The sequence below is a fragment of the Typopeltis vanoorti genome, chromosome 23 (assembly GCF_054136105.1).
Source record: "Typopeltis vanoorti isolate ZY-2024b chromosome 23, IOZ_Tvanoo_1.0, whole genome shotgun sequence".
Lineage (NCBI taxonomy): Eukaryota > Metazoa > Arthropoda > Arachnida > Uropygi > Thelyphonidae > Typopeltis > Typopeltis vanoorti.
Genome location: NC_143571.1, coordinates 14006920 through 14024624, shown reverse-complemented (window position 1 = coordinate 14024624; position 17705 = coordinate 14006920). Strand labels below are relative to the sequence as shown.

At 33.2% G+C, this 17705-nt stretch overlaps 1 protein-coding gene and 1 long non-coding RNA gene across 7 annotated transcripts in view; one reads left to right on the top strand and one right to left on the bottom strand.

Annotated features, from left to right (window-relative positions):
- The window catches only part of LOC150093635 (uncharacterized), a 51076-nt gene extending 46302 nt beyond the window's left edge, over nt 1-4774 (bottom strand). For both annotated transcript variants that reach the window (XR_016550319.1, XR_016550320.1), the window contains exon 1: nt 4571-4774. This is a non-coding gene — a long non-coding RNA (uncharacterized LOC150093635). The remainder of the gene's footprint in view (nt 1-4570) is intronic.
- The window catches only part of zfh1 (Zn finger homeodomain 1), a 432332-nt gene continuing 419397 nt past the window's right edge, over nt 4771-17705 (top strand). For 2 of the 5 annotated variants that reach the window (XM_090413024.1, XM_090413021.1), the window contains exon 1: nt 4774-5258. In XM_090413024.1, coding sequence (XP_090269150.1) covers nt 5198-5258 — 61 coding nt within the window. In that variant the 5' untranslated portion in view covers nt 4774-5197. Of the gene's footprint in view, nt 5259-16524; nt 16573-17705 lie in introns of those variants that run through there. The other 3 variants (XM_090413020.1, XM_090413016.1, XM_090413023.1) reach the window with 3 other exon arrangements.

Genomic DNA, 17705 nt, shown 5'->3' with positions numbered 1-17705 from the left:
GGATTTGATTGAGACATATAAGCTGGTTAGAGGTTGTTATCAGGTAGACATGGAAGAGATTTTTCATAGAATGGGAGAGGGGAGTAGAACAAGAGGCCATTGCTGGAGACTGTATAAGGAGGGTGTGAGCCAAGGAGTGAGAAGAAGGTTCTTTGCATGGAGGGTGATTGGTAAGTGGAATGCATTGCCTGAGCGTGTTGTGGATGTGGACACATTGAATCAGTTTAAGATGCGGTTGGATGAGCATTGTATGCAATAGTGAGTACCTCCCACGATGAGTCTCTGACTCCATGGAGGTCAAATGTTAATAATAATATGATAGTTGAAAATTGGCTAGACATTTAGAAGTAATCAATTGAGAAAATTTTCATAGAATTCATGGCAACATACCCTCATGCTTTTTAAGTCAATCAATGGTCAAAAACAAACACTAACAGATATTAATTAATAATATTTTAAATAAACTGTTTAAACCATTCAGCTACAGACTCACTGAGCCAATGTCTCTCCCTTCATTCCATATAGCTCTGTACTTTGGTACACGCTTCTCCAATACATACATATCTGATTCTTTTTTTTTTTTTTTTTCCTATCTGACACGAATGTCATGTTATAGGTCTTGAGACCTCTTTGTGGGACTGATATAAAAAATAATAGTATATAGCTGAAAAAGAAACTATTTTTTCCTATCAAAATACAGAGTAACATTAAAAACTAAGGTATAACTTTATTATCAAGTCTGTCAGTCCAGCACTTCTGATTCTCATATATCATCTTCCAGAAATATTATATGGGTTTTTCATGGAGGCTCATAGGACTGACAATTCATTCCGATCATTCATCACTCTCCAAGCAAAAAATCCAATCTGCATATCATTATATGACTTCAAGTGACATGCCTCCTCTTTTCTGTCTGTTAACTAGACTATGCAACCCACATACGCTTTCAAGTTTATCTTCAAAGGAAACATTCCACAGACACGTCAATGGCTTGATCACTTGTCTCTGAATCCTCTCCACCACCTCCAAATCTCCAAGAAATCTAGATGACTAAATCTGTAAACAGCAATCAAGATGTGATAATAACCTCCTATCTGTACTTGTCAATTGGATCATTCCAATTGTTCTTCAGCAATCGGAGTAATCCCTTTAAGCTTTGTCAATTTCCTGCAATCTAGTACTATCAGTGTAATACCTAGCATGTAATATTTTCATCCCATGTGCATAACTTTATATTTTGCAACATTAAATTGACAGCTACTATTGGCAGTGTGAATCATCCTGCAGAATGTCTAAATCACCTTTATCAACAAATGCCCTCCCCAGTTTTTCACTATCAGCAAACAACTGAATATGGCCCTCCTTAAATCCCCTATATTACTAATATACAAACTGAACAGTGGCAGCTATAGTACAAAATCTCAAGGCACTCCACTAGTTATCCTCATTCTTCTAGATTCCACTCCACCACATATTACCCTCTGACATTTATCAGTCAGCCACCACCCTCACCTCATTCATATGAAAATAAGAAAATGTTTTTGTTTCATAGGCAGTTTTAAATTCTTAGAAGGTATCAATCATCTTCCATAAGTCACCAACAGGTGCTGCATGACTTCAAACTCAATGACATCTCTCAACAGATGAGTGATAACTATTTCAATGCTTACACAAATACTGGCTACAAATGTAAATAATTTAACTGACAAGAGACTAAATACATAAATCAAATGTCAAAAATGACATCAATAGAAATTAAAAACATTATAATAAAATGTTCAATCCCATCATATCTTGAATTATTAAATTTTCTCCATGAGAATTCTGAGATTGGATGACAATGTTTAGGGTATACTTATCTAAAGAAATTATCTAACATTCTTAGAAATGTTGATATTTGATATTATTATTATTATTATATGACAGATCCAATACTTAGTCTGTATTTGAGTTGTGAGTCAGCAGTTAGAATTGAAGGAAGTACAGGAAGATGGTTTAATGTTAAATCTGGTGTGAGACAAGGATGTACATTATCCCCTCTGTTATTCATTATCTATATGGATCACATTATGAAGGAATGTGGTATTAAACCTGATATCAAAATTGGAGATGTTAATGTCAGCTCTTTGCTTTATGCGGATGATGTTATACTTCTAAATAAATCCGCTACAAGTCTGCAAGATTCTCTGACTAAATTGAATAGCTGTTGTAATAGATATGGTATGAAGGTTAGCAATAAAAAGACAAAGACAATGAAAATAGGCAGAATCATTGAAAATGTCAACTGTGTTGTGAATGGAGAACCTGTGGAACAAGTAAAACATTTTAGCTACTTGGGCACAATTTTTACTGAAGATGGTAAACTAAATATAGAAATAGACAACAGAATCAGCAAAGCTGGTATCGTGGGAAGTCAATTGAATAAATTCATATGGAATAAGAAAGAAATTAGTCGGAACACTAAATTAGCTGTATACAAAACTGTGTTCAAACCAATTTTAACTTATGGATCTGAGAGCTGGGTCAGAAGTAAAACACTTGACCAAAGACTAGAGACCGCAGATATGAGAGTCCTGAGAAAGATTAGAGGCGTGAACAGATGGCATCAATGGCAATATCATATTAAAAATGAGGATATTAGGAAAGAACTTGACATTGTCAGCATCCAGGAATGCGTTAGCAGAGCTAATCTCAGATGGTATGGTCACTTAAATAGAATGGGAGAGGAAAGATTAGCAAAACAAGTGTTCTCTGCCAGGTTGGCAGGAAAACGACCCAGAGGAAGACCAAGATATAGGTGGATTGATACGGTACAAAGTGCCTTAGACGATAGAAATATAAGAACTGATAATGTTGGAGTCTTGACGAGTAACAGACTGATTTGGAGGAAAATTGTAGATAGGAAGTTAGTAATGATGTGATTTTTTCATGTAGTACTGTCATATCCTGTACACCCCTTGAGGGTACATGGCAGGAATTTGATGATGATGATGATGATGAGGTCTCGTCATAGGAGGGCATTCCACTAACTGATGTCTACGCTACTTAACCTCTATCCACGCATAAGGCCACTGTCTACATTCTACACCACAATGTCATTTATCGATATTCAATGTACTATGCCAGTATTATATGAAGTTATTATTGTTATTATTAGCTTCTTATCAATAATTGTCTTCCAAATTAATGTTATTTGTAAGGTCTCCAATATTGTAAAATCTTACATTTCAGTCTTCTTTCTTAAAACAATAATAACTGCATCAATCTGCCTAGATCGCTTTCTCTCTTTTTTTCCCTGTCATCACACACCTGTTGTGCTAATCTTTCCTATTCTGTTTAAGGGATCATACCGCTTTATATTAGCTCTGCTCGCATATTGCTGAATAATAATGACTGTCAAATTCCTTTCTGATATCTTCATTTTTAAATATGATTCTGCCATCATACCACTTCTTCACGATTTCCTACTTTGTTTTTAAACTCTGTATTTGGAAATATTTTCAACTACTTTTTTCAGCTTAAGCTAACTTATGAGAAAAATTCAAAATTAGATACCAGATTTAATACAATATAATAAACTTTTTTGCATAACAGAATTTTTTTTTTAAAAAAATTTAATCTATAACGTATAATAAACCAAGTCTGCTCACAATCTTTTATTAAAGTCGACTTATTTTCATTATCGTATATTGTTATTTATAATCTACTGCCTTAATTTTTTTTTTTTTTTATGAATAGGGAACACCGCTTAAAATGAAACAGTCATTATACTAAAACTTATTTTACTGTTATAAGACAAATAATCGTAGTGCCCTCCCTCGATGTGTCTTTGGAGGTGTCAAGTAATTAACAGCAAATGCCCATAGAATGCTATTCGAAAATTGCTATCCAACAATCGTGTAATATATAATGCTGTAAAGTATCGCATTGATGACTGTAAGGAAGATTGTCAAAATAAACTACGTCCTTTCCTGTGATTAAAAAACATTGTTTGTTAAAGAAATCATAACGGGCCAATCCAGCATATTTTTGCAAATGAAAATACTACAAATAATACATAAAACATGCACTAAAGAGCTGTCGGTATCACCTGACTCGAAAATTTACTATATCTAAAATATTTATATGCCCGATAGGTGGCGCCAGCATGCAGAAAAGTATATTCTGAATCAGATAACCTGGATTATGGTGAATTTTATTCTCCTTGCAAAAAATAATTCACTAAGTAAATATACATATAATAAAAATATATATATTATATATACACCATATATATATATATATATGTATATATAATCTAAATATGTTAATTATATAAATAAAGATACATGTATCAATATATGTATTCTTGTATATGAAATTTGAGTGGTGGTGGTGCCAATTAATTCCTATCAACTGAAACCTCAACGTGAACGTTCCTTACGCTAATTTATATAAAATGCACATTTACACATGTTGCTAAAAACATACAAATAAGCTATATAACATATATGTTTACTTATATATTGTTCTATATGGAGAGCACTCTTTATATTAAAAAAATATTGTTTTATCCTACCGTTGTACTTACTTGCTCAACGAAAGGTAAGCCTAATGGGACAGGCGTCTAAAACAATCACCTTCACATTCCAGGTATCAAACTAACTGATCAGCAAGACATTTTAGAAAATGACTGCAACTTTCTCCTTTCCTGTTAACTGAACTAAGCGAGTACTGTACTTCCTCGGAGAAAGATGCAGTTTTACCTTTAAAGCTTTACTCGGCACTTTCAAGAATCGAGTTGTTATGCTGTGTGGCTTACGGATTGTTTCGTGACTCACAAGGCGGAGCAACCTGATAGGTGCAAAGTCATCCGCCAATCAGCGGACACTGGTACCCAACCAATGGCAATGTTTCGCCTGCAGAAATCATTGATTAGATCACTTCCCTGTCACTTTAGTCCTATGGGTGTGGGGCATCGTCGACGCATCAGCTTTCAGGTTTCACCTTCATAAGAGGATCACTCTGGCACACCTTTAAACGAACTTTTTATGAGCAACACGGAGACTGAAAGGCGGTCCATCGAAGAATACTCATATAGTTATCGTATTCATTTTATAAAGTTGTCAACGCGTAAAGAAACGGAATTGAGGTACGCATGTGTACATCAACGAGTATGTTTTGGACTGGTGCCGGGAGTCATTGAAAGAATGAAATCATGGCAGAGCAGGGTCTCAGGTGTACAAGAAGGAAACAAGCCAACCCCCGGAGAAAAAACGGTAGGACGTCGCTTTGTTACCATGGAAATAAGTGTATACAATCGTATAAAGTGAAAGAATGCCATTTCTTAATATTAGAAAGAGTCGTTGCATGGTTTGCTTAGCACGTGTAGTAAGTCGACGATATGTGTGACTTAACTGTGAATATATTAATTTTAAATTGTAAGATAAGAAACTAGGTTGATGAAAACACAAATTCTATTTTTAAGTTTCGTCATTAATATATACCAGATTGCAGCTGTTAAATATATGTTGACATCTATAGATTTTATAAATGGTATCCAAGAAGAAATATGATGATTTTTTTTTTTTTTTAATATTAACTTGGATTTATCTTTTAAGGCTACATTTCCAAAAATGGTTTAATTCGGTCGTAAACGATCAAACTTATTTAGGATTCTTTCAGTACTTTTATAGTTATCTCGCTACCTAAACGAAAAGTTAACTAAGTTTTGCAGCTAAGTCGGTACTTAAATATAAGCAATTTACTTACAATTTCAGTAGAATTACACCCACCTTGGTTTACAATACCTGGTCAAAGATGACAGGCAAGTTAACGCAAATAAATTGTGGGAACATTCTCTTTGTTAATCATCTAATATGTCTTCTTTTAATAATTTGCGACTGTACAGTGTTTTAAGTCGTTTATATTGCTTAAATTTCTGTTTCGATAATATGACTGGTGATCAATTTGAGGTTAAAAGTTTATATTACTTCTTGCGTATCCATCGAGAAGTGGGTGTCGTAGAAAATAACACGTGAGACAACTCTGCACCATGTGCATTAGCGCAGGCGCATTGCTGAAATGGTGATTATTTGTTACGTTAACTCCTCCGACGTTTTCTTTCTTTTTTTTTACGTCTCTTTTCTTTTTCATTTAGTGGTTGGCTTCATTTATCTCTATATATTTTGATTTCGATAATGTACCGAAGGTCAATCACATTTCATCTAGGAGCAGCTTTAGAATATAATATAGTTAAACATGAACTAAGTATAGAACTTAAAAAATGTACCATGCAACAATGGAAACTTTGTACTAGCACCACATCAATATATTAACCGAACAAAAATTGTCTCAGGTTCTAGAATTCCATTTATATTCTAACATGTAGTTAATTCTTGCATCATTCAAAAACATCTGTTACAGGAATCTTGATACTATATATATATATATATATATTTTTTTAATCCTTTTTCTTATTTGCAAATACATTATTATTTGAAAATAAAAACACTACTAATAATTGCTAATGCTTAGGATAATATTAGCGGACAAAATATGTCCACACATTTATATACTGCACTTCGCGCTTTCGACAAAGAGGCTGTTGAGATGCACGTGGGTTGCCATGGAGTTCCGCCGAAGCTGTTCTCTAATAGAACTTCGACAGCATTACCACCATATATATAATCGCTCATTCACCAGCTGCAATAAACATCTGGCTAACAGTCACAATGAGATTTTTAATAAACAACGCCATTCATTTGACTTTCCTGAAAAACAGATAACGTAATAAAGTCATATATTATTAATGTAATATAATGTTATATATATAATAAAGTCATGATTACTGGCAATCTTTGGTATGTTTGTAAGCAGCTAAAAAATCACGATTTCTCATCTTCATATGAGATGCTTATATTTAGAAAAAGATGAATTGCAATTTATAATTGTTTAGTCTTCACTTTTAATGTACTTAAAAATTTTTATGGCACTTTTGTTCGATTCATTCTAATGCAAGAGAGAAAAAGGCAATGAATAAAAATATACTCCAGCCGTACGAGAGAAAAATATACAGCTGGATATCCCTAATTTCAATAAATAAATTAAAATACTATAGGGGATCCCATAATTAAATGTATCCGGCATTTAGTTGTGAGATCCCATGAGAGGGAGATGCATGTTATGTGTAGCATCAGTAAAATCATCTTAAATTACGTAATAATATGATGTATATTTGCATAAAAATATTAAAAGTCATTTTTAAAAACTGAGATGTCATAAAATCAGGTGGCCTTCTTACAGAGAGAGAGGGAATTCATTGGATTTTTTCAAGACTCCACTCACGTTTGTATTACAATAGTTGAAGCATACGAAAGGCACAAAAGATTGATCAACTTTGTCGGAACATCTTTTACTTACTACTGTAGGTTACTTCTTATTGTACTTTCCTGACATAATACTTGATGAAGTTTATTATCTTGTTAAGCAATTTCCATTATTATTATTATTGCATGGCACCTCCTTGGAGTCTCAAGACTCACTGCGGGAGGCTATTCTACACTACACTATCCATCATATAATATCCAGTTGACTTTATTTTTGCTGGTCAGCTGTGCTGACTTTTGTTATCTTGTTAAGCCATTTTTGATTACTATTATTATTTATAAAATTTGGCTATCTAAATTTTTTTATACTTGATAGCTAGATTTTTTATTTCCATTTAATAAAATTCAAAAGGGAAAAAAATGGTGTGTGTGTGTGTGCATAATTTGCAGCAAATGAGGTCTAGTTTGAATAAAATATGCTACTCTAACATGGATTCGCTAATGTTTGGCAATGACCTTGACTTCTTGTGCTGTTTGTGACTAAAAATGAATCTTTACTGGAAGAATGAAAAAGCAAAAATGAATCAAGTCCGGTGCTACTTTTCAATGCGGCTTGTAAGCAACGCATTTAAGTTAAATAGAATTTTGATATTTCTAATGATTTTAGAAAAATAAGTTTTCCTTGAATTTATAAAGGATTGTGAAATAGCAGTTGAATACCATAATCACTGTTCGTATTACTTCATTCAATTGTTTCATTTACTAATGAAAGCAAATGCGAGAGAATCAAAATTCGATAATACGGTGATAATTTCGATAATCCGAAATTTAGTGTCGTGAAAAAAAAGCTTTTTAATCAGATACAATAATAAGAATTGTTATTACTGGGAAAATGTAAATATCATAGTTTTCTGTTATAATAAAATATCTCATTTAATATATTTATTTTTATGCTTGTTTGTCAAGTGGTCATTTATGTGATGCTATACAGCGACTGGTAGGCCATATCAAAACATACAGAATCTGCACAGGGAAATATGGCGTGGTTAATTTCCAAAAATAATTATAGTTTAAGATTTACTGCGTCCATAAGTAGTAACATTCTTGTATATTTATTCCAAAGAAATTGTTAAATTTTTCTAGCACCCTAAAGAGGAAGCAATGTCGTGTGTTTCATTTAACACTAGTTGGGTAATAAGGTCCATTTTCTAATTTTTTAAAAAAATAATTTGTAAACAAAATTCACTTCTGGAATTTTGTTCCAGAAGTATATATATATATATATATATATATAAATTTTATTACTAGCACAGATTGGTTAGCAGTTACTGCAACCTCAACAGAATACTTGAAGTTGTTTTACCTTAATGGCCTATACAAGTATAGCTACGATTAATTTTTTTTGTATTTTAGTTTCTGTAAATTTATTAGATAAATATAATATTTTGAATAAAAATACTAGATCGATTGATTAAATTGTCTTCGCGGTCCTGATCTATTGTTTACATTTTTGGGACATTGAGTGATTTATTCATTTCGGTTTTTCAAAAGTTTACAATCATGTCTACAAAAGAGTCAGTATTAATTCCAAATCAGATTATTTAAGTTAAACAAAATTCACTTCTGGAATTTTGTTCTGGAAAACGAATTAGTCTAAATATTTCTTTAGTCAGTCCTTCCTTTTACTTGGCCATTTATTCTTTCTTCTAAAATACTTCACACCGGAGTCTGTCACTTGGTAATTTTTACCCTCTAATTGTCGGCTTACATGGAAGGAGTTTTTCCGACGCGTTGGGAATATGGAACATTACTTAATGTAAAAAAAAAAAAAAAAGTACATCTAAATGAAAATATCTTTTTGCTGAGGAGATGGACAGAAAATTGTATAAAATTGAAACTCCGGTCTCTTCTGATGCCTTGCTGGACGAATAGTTAGGTATTAGGAAAGAAAGAAGCTAAAATTATAGACTATATCACTCAAACTTGTAATAATTAAGGTGATTTTTATTGAAGTAAGTTTCACTACTTACACCTTCTTCTTCTATTCTTTCCCCCTCTTTTACTTTGCGATGTCGAGGATTTTCTGTTCACTTAACCGCTACGGTATCGAGGATAAGGTGGTTAGTCCTATGCCTCCGACTTACACCTGTAATAAAAATTATATATAATTTATTCAGAAACTCCAATATATCATCCAAAGTTACATGGACATCCTCAGGAAGATAGATCATTATTTACCTTGAAAAGATGAATCAAACAATGAGTCGTAAATCATGCATATATTAGTTCGTGTCTCGGTTGTAGCTGAAGTAAATGATATTACACTATTAGCGTTCAAAGGAACGATTGCAGTAAGTTGCGTAGATTAAAAAAAATTAAATAATTATTAATTAAAAAACTTATGAACGATTAATAGTGTTCACCTCCCAAAACTTGGATAATGGCATCAGTCTGATAGGTTCATCGGACGTTTCAAGGAAGAGACGATCGAATTTGAACTTGCTGGAGTGAAGAAGTTTGGTCTGGTTCCAAAGAACTCTATACCTAGTGTCAACAGCATGAAAAGCACGACTAGACTTGTCAGATTCCAATAATATAATAGTCTTGATGTACCTCATTTCTTACCAAGGCAGAACGGCCAGTCTGTCCGAAATAGGAAAGATGACATAGCAGGGTACTTGATAGACACCTGAAAAGGAAAGAGGTAGTAATGTATCCTTTGTTGGTGGTAAGAAGGAAGACAGTTTCCAAGCTGGTTTGAAAGAAGCATATACTCGTACGTTGAATTTACGAAGAATCCTTGCTATTGTTCCGAGGTTCCTTTTAGGTAGGGTATTGAAATACTTTTCATTCGGATTGTAGCGTGATAGAAGGATAATTGTCAATAATTTTTTGAAGGTAGTTTTGTTGTATCCGTTATGTACTGCTTTCAATTTTTATTCATTCATCTAACAAAAGGGGATCAGAAAAGCATATTGTATGAGCTCTGTCTACAAGACTCATTTTTTTGTGATGCATGATCGCGAGAGAATGTGCCTGCCAGTAATGGCAGAGACATCCTCTCACGATCATTCAAAAAGGGTAGTTGATTACTGGATTCACGTTCAATAGTAAACTTGATACGGGAGTACATGGAGTTTATTCTCTGGGAACTGGAGTAATTCTGACTCAGTGTGGCACCACATCGTAAATATATCATCAAGAAAACATAACCATATACGAGGCTGAGGGAATATAGTGTCAAAGTGTTTTTCTTTCCTAGATGCTCCATGAAACAATCAGCTAAGGCTGGTGAGATAGGACTGTCCATTGCAATTGCTTCTATTTGTTTGAACAAACAGCTGGGAAACTGTCTTCCTGCCATCAATGAATTATCACCTCTTTCGTTATCAAGTGTCTATCAAGTACCCTGCGCATGTCATCCTTCCTGTTTTGGACAGACTGGCTGTTCTGCCTTCATTAGAATTAAGGAACATCAAGACTATATTACATTTTTGGAATCTGACAAGTCTGGCCTTGCTTATCACGCTGTTGACACTAGACACAGCGTTCTTTGGAACCAGACAAATGTTCTTCACTCCAGCAAGTTCACATTAGATCGTCTCTTCCTTGAAACATGTGAAAGACTAAGAAATCGTCCGAACATGAACCGATCTTGGATACTGTATGCCAGTATCCAAGTTTTGGGAAGTGATCACTATTAATCGTTCATAAGTTTTTATTAATAATTATTTTAATTTTTTTTTAATCTGCACAACCTATTACAACTGTTCCTTTGAACTCTAATATTGTAATAGCATTTACTTCAGCTACTACCGAGACACGAGGTAATATACACATGATTTATGATTCAATATTTGATTCATCTTTTGAGTGTAGTTAACGGTCTGTCCATAACATTCGATGATATATATTGGAGTTTTTGAATAAATTCGATATAATTTTTGTTACGTGTGTAAGCCGTGACACTAACATTAATTTGTCTAGTGCACATGTTCCATTGCAGCTACTAATTAGGTTATTTGTATATTATATGCAATCATTATGCGTACACGGAACCATCTTGCTGGCCCGAAGTGGTTTTCCACTATGTTAATTTGACGTCAGTGCCCAACCTTTCATGAGTAGGATTGCTATTAATAAAAGAGTAAATTTTTTATTCTAGAAACTATAAAAGAAAGAGTATTTAAATTTAAAATAGATACCGAAAATAGAATCATAAAACTTCGAATATATATAGCAGAAATGAGAGAATTCGCGCTATTCGATTTTGTTCGTTGTAAACTCACCTGTATGATCTGTCAAAGTCACTTCACTGAATTTTGCAATAAATAATGCTTATGCCAATATATAACATCAACTTTTTTTAAATCTTCTGAATTAATTGGTCTTAAATAAATGTGAAAAACGTGAGCTTTTTTTCTTAAAAAAAGCTCATTTTTTTATTTGTTTCTTGTTTTGCTTTCTAAAACAGGTTAAAAAAGCAGCTATAAAAATTGCACTCACTTGACAAAATATGGACCGCCTCGTGGCCTTAGTTGACCTCATACTCATTTTGACCAATCATACATTTCAGTAAATGTTTATATATTGCAGAATTAATTATACAAGTTATAAATGAAATTAATGACTTTGTAGAAATATTGCAATCGATGTGTTACTGTGATTAGCTAATATTTTATCGATATATTCGATACAGTGTTGCATGTCGTTCTTCGTATCCTGAGTATTTGGTAGTGACCATTAATTTTTTTTCCCCACTTTGTATAACGTAGCTCAACTGCATCCTCTTGCCAGAGTTAGAAACACGAATACCACTTGGTCGACAAGAAATGAATTTGCTCATAGTTGCCAGAAACTTTTCCAGATCTTTGCAACTGAGTTGAATTATCTGGTCTCACGATATGGCCCAAGAGCGCACGGAATCGCCAAATGAAACGTCTGTACCCTTAATGGGTTATTTGCCTCAACATCAAACCAAACCTAAGAGTTACTCGAGATTGCTGGGAGAAAACCTTTTTGTTATCTGATCCAGCCATTTTACTTCTGAATTGAGATCAAGAAAATTTTGTACCCTTTATGGTGGTTGTGTTTGTATCCTTATATTCTTACTTTTTTTTTTTTTTTTGAAAGAAAGAGAAATATGTTTATCTTCGTCTGACTCTGACAAAGTTCTCCAACTTTGAATTTTTATGCCCAAATTCTAATAAGCAAATGTGAAACATAACTATTTTGCTGAAGCCTTTATAAGGACTTTTCAGCTGAAATTCAATTTAGCCGATCTTCTGAAAATTCTGGTTTTTCACACCAAAACAGACAAACCAATCAGAAGAATACATGCAATTAACACATAATACATTGGTGTAGTGGCCTTAGTTCCTTCGGCTGCAATTTCAAACAGCAACATAGAATTGCCGGAGACGAAGTTTGAAAAAAAAAAAAAAAGGCTCCTTAATCTCTATCCAGCCAAAAAAAAATCACAATTCAAAGTGTACATTTTTCTTTATCCCTCTTCATGAATAGTTCCTAATGGGGGTGTCTGAGAAAATGTTCTATACAATCTCTTGCGGTTAGCTTGCACACCTAATTCTAGGCCAATTATTTATTCTTGGCGTCGTTGAACTCCAAAAGAAAAAAAAAAGTCTAATGAATATATTTCACAGTTTTGACACCGATGCCAGTCCTGTTCCTGCTCTGTCATTTTCACTTATCCCTCCTTCGTTTGAATTTTACTGTCAAGAGCTAAATGATTTATATATATATATATATATATATATATACACCATCTCTCAAATTTGGAAGTGAAACTTGGATTCTAAAACAAAGAAACAAACAAAGACTTGAAACAGCACAGGTGAAGTTTCTAAGACCTCTCCTGGGACTCACTAGGTTAGATGAAAAGAAAAACACAGAAATAAGAGATTAGATACAAAAAACATCATAGAAGAATATCAGCAAAATTGGCTACACCACATAGAAAGGATGGATAACATTAGGATTTCCAAATTAGCATATAAATATAACCCCACAGGAAGAAGATACCGCGGATATCCAAGACTAAGATGGAAAGACCAACTTCATCTGCAGAGCAGGAACAGGACATAAAAAGCCTATACCTGAATTGCTCAGACGACGACGATATATGACAATTCTGCTTTAACGCGATGTATTATTTACACTAGTTGCTAGTAGCTGATTTTATTTTGTCAGATCGAGAACACACAGAAGGAGTTTTCCAAAAGTGTGACCCCGCTTTTGGTCGCCTGCATATATCTTGGAAGAATAAAAGAAATAAACGTTCACAGATTTTGAAATCGAACTTGTATTTTACCTCATATAAGGTTGATTTCAACATTGCAGTGAAATTTTTAACATTTCTGTACTTGAGTATATGTTGATTTACAACAGGACTACTGTAAAAATAAACTTATCATTAAAAAAATGTTCTCTTTTTTTTTAATGAGTAAATTTTTATACTTTGCGATCTACCCTTATTGTTCATCTAAATACAATTTTCATTTATTGTTCCAGAAAGGATGGCAAGTTTATGTTGGTAGATCACTAATATTTTTAGGGCTGAGTCCTATTTAAAATCCATTAGATCTGTTCCAATGTAGTTCCAACACTAAATCTCAGATTAACTATAAATTGAGAGAAACAGTCATCTGAGCCTTGATTATTCTTATTATAATTATTTGAGCACTACACACATATATGCGGCACTCATATTTAATAGACTAATAGAATTTTTGTTTATCATATATCTTATCGTTCTTTTACAAACTTTCTTTTGAAAGTAAAAGTTCTTTTATGAAAATAAACAGATATTCTACAATGTGGTTTGCTATGTCTTGATTCGCCTCTGACTGGCACTGAAGATAAATGTTCGTTGTAGCTAAATAGTTTTGGTTTACTGGGAATAAGGGACAGTTCCTACAAACTAGTTGTCAGCATCACTACAGAATAAAAACAGGAGAGAAACAAGGGGAAAACCTTCTTTTTGGTTCTCTAACACTAGAAGCACACAACGGTAATTCATCTTCCATCATACACCAGACTCCTGTAATCTTCTTAAAGCACTTGCAGAGCTTAGATAGAATGGAGATGCCTTATTCTCTGTTGGCTGTAGATTATATAATTCTCTAACTGTTTTCGTACGGATGTAGTCACCGTTTAAGCGACTGTAGGTATTCACCGTGTTTCTCTTAATCTCCATTTGGATCATTTGAGGATAAGAGCTACTGTGTAAGTGATGTTTAATCATGTATACCGAAGGGGTTCAAGTTAAGGCTAAACTGGAGCATATGCTACCGAATCATGCTGAAATTTGTAAACTGACTTTTAAAAATAATACTACTCTCATCCCCTCTGCAAAAATACTTTTTTTTTCTTTTTTCATATACAGTTTACCAACTTTCCAAGAACCAAACTCATTTTCGGGATTTTCTTTGTTGAAATACAGAATGATGCCTTATTATTTCCATTAATGCGAATTTGCAATAATGCAATATTTTCTTTTTAATTTCTTGCAAGAAAATGAAAATAATTAAACAAATGATTTACAGGAGTTTGGGGATGCGTTCCCTACTTCTGATTGAGACTTCCTGCACTTAGGGATCTATCACCACCCTCCCCTGCATGGTGCAAATATGTTTGATGGTATAGAATGTTTCTGAAATATTTCATGGTTGATTGTGCAAAATTTAAAAACCCCTTACGCGATTTTCTGCAGTGCATCAGATCTTTCTTCTCATTACCCCTAAACATATTCCAAAAGATATGAAAAAACATTGCTGAGCTAAATGTAATTATTTTATATTTGTGCTAACTAAAGGTTGGAACTTTCGGTCATAAAAGGCCTCTGGTGTCCGCATGTGTAAGAGCCCTGCAGGCGCTCGAATTGTAACGCCAACTGCAGTATAAAAGAGGTCACACTTCATGTAATATGCAATCTAATGCTTCTAACATATTTCCAGTTTTTAATTTCTATTTTAAAATGACCCATTGGCTTTATATGTATACTTCTTATTAATAAAGTACAGGATTGCCAAAAAAAAAACTACGGTTGGGACTACGAGGTGGTCAGAAAATGCCCTTTCTTCTCTGACCACCTGTTCTTGAAATGGGTATCCAGAGAAGTTCTCTGACATTTTGTTGACTTATGTTTCTCAACATTGTTGGTTTCTGTAAACTAATAACATCATCGTTTGAGATATTTATCATCAAATGACTAAGTTGATAGATTCACTGAATTCTTTTCTTCTTGCATACAGAATCACTGACTCAAATTTTGCTTACTATAAAAACTTTTTTTTGAACTGTCTTCTTCTTGACATTTCTTGATTATAATGGGATGGGCGCGCATTCTAATAGGCCTATATGAATAGGCAAATTCTTTAATTTATAAAAATAATAATGAAATATATAGTCACTAGGGTGACTATCCTAGTGACTATATACCAGTTCGATTTCTTTAAAAAAAAAAAAAAAAAAAAAAAAAAAAAACGCTTCCGTAACCATTGACTATTTAGTCTATGTTTATATGTAAAATTTCTTTAATTAAAAAAAAAACATTAAAAAATACGTTTCTGCTATTTTACAAGTAATTTGAAAGACGAAATTGAAACATCACAGAAAAATGCTGCTTTTGGTATTGCATATTGAAATTTTCTAAAACTTTTGTCGTTTTTTTTTTCTTTTTCGTCTAATAGCATCTTCTCGAACTGTTCATTAAAAAGATGAACAGCATATTCAGCAGATAAAATATGATATGGTAAATATTATCTTTAAATGTCCCAGTAGTAAAGTTTGACCAAAACTTGTTAAGTTTATTCCAGCTTCACATAAAAGTGTTTCACTCATTTGCGACCTGAGCAGACTTGTAAGGGCCATCACTTAAATTTCAGACAGAATTTGGGTTAGCTTCTTAATCAAAACAGGAAGCTTTTACCTAAGATAGGTCATCATATCACTTCATATCTATTGTTTTTGTCTCGTCAGAGGAAGGGAGTGGATATCTTAAACTTTGCAGTATGGGCAAAATAGATAACTGTTTTTGATAAGAAACAGTGCTTAGCGTAAATAAGAACTTAAAATTTATATTAGTCTCATATAGAAGAGCTGTACCAGTCCCTTGATAATGCTTAAAACCTAGCCGAAACACCAAAATAATGTGGAGATGAAACCTCTGTTTTTTTGGAATATACGTCGTTATTACACTACACTACAATTCAACAAGCACTTTTGTTTAGCTGATTTGCTGAATGTAAGTGAATATTTATGTTTGTCAAACGTAAATATTAATAGATGTTTTATAAGTAAAATTATAATGAATGGCCAGCAAAGTGTAATACTAACCATTCTATTTTAATATTTGAAGTTTTGAATAGAAAATATACAAATTATTATATATGTAAATACGTGTATATTAGAAAAGTAATTGGAACCTAAAATCTATTTAAACTTCCGGATAATAGATGTAGAAAAGCATTTAGACGTTTGATAACTTCAATTCATTACTTAAGATCGTTTACGGCGATAATCAATTATCTCAAGTTACTTCAAAAATTACGAATAGTCATCTTCTTCAAGTATTAGGCCTAGTGACCTGTTACGGAGCTGTCCTTAGCCCTTCCAAACCATACCCGTCCCGAGGTTAAGGTGGTTAGCCCTATGCCTCCCGGTGTGTCCTAGATGTGTGTGTGTTCACGGGGTCGGTTTGCCTGTTGTGGGGGACGAAAAACCCGAGTTTCCGGGTTTTTCGTCCGCATGAGACCGGCTAACTCACCTTTCGTCGAAAGAGATCTCTGTTGCACTGGAGGACTTTTTAATTATCGTTTATACGACTATGCATAATGGATTTGGAGTATTTTATATTAGTCTATCCTTTACACGACTTGACTTTTCTCATTCTTTGAATTCAGAATTTCTGATACTGTGCTGTTAACTCGGTATAATTAACGTTTTTTCTTTTAATTTTTCTATCTAGAGACTGTAAAAATGAATTCTATTTGCACTTTTCTAAACGAGTAGTATAGAAAATCACGAGAAACCAAAATAATCTTGAACTTCTTAATTTCTTTTGAGGAACTGAAGAATGATGAAATTAATTCTTAGAATCTGTAGTAGTCATCATATTTGACTGACAGAGAAATTAAAATTAATGGAAAATGTAATAATTGGAACGCACCAAGAACACAGATTTTAAGAAGGCTAAGATGGTGAAAGATTTTGAAAGTTGTACACTTTGATGACAGCAGCATGAATAAAGAGTGAATTAGTATAGATTGCTGTGCATATGTTAAGTTAAAGTTCATGTTGAGATAAAGATTAAAAGAAGTACTTTTTTAAGATCAAATTGAAACTCGCGATACGAAACTGTTTCTAAATGATTACAAA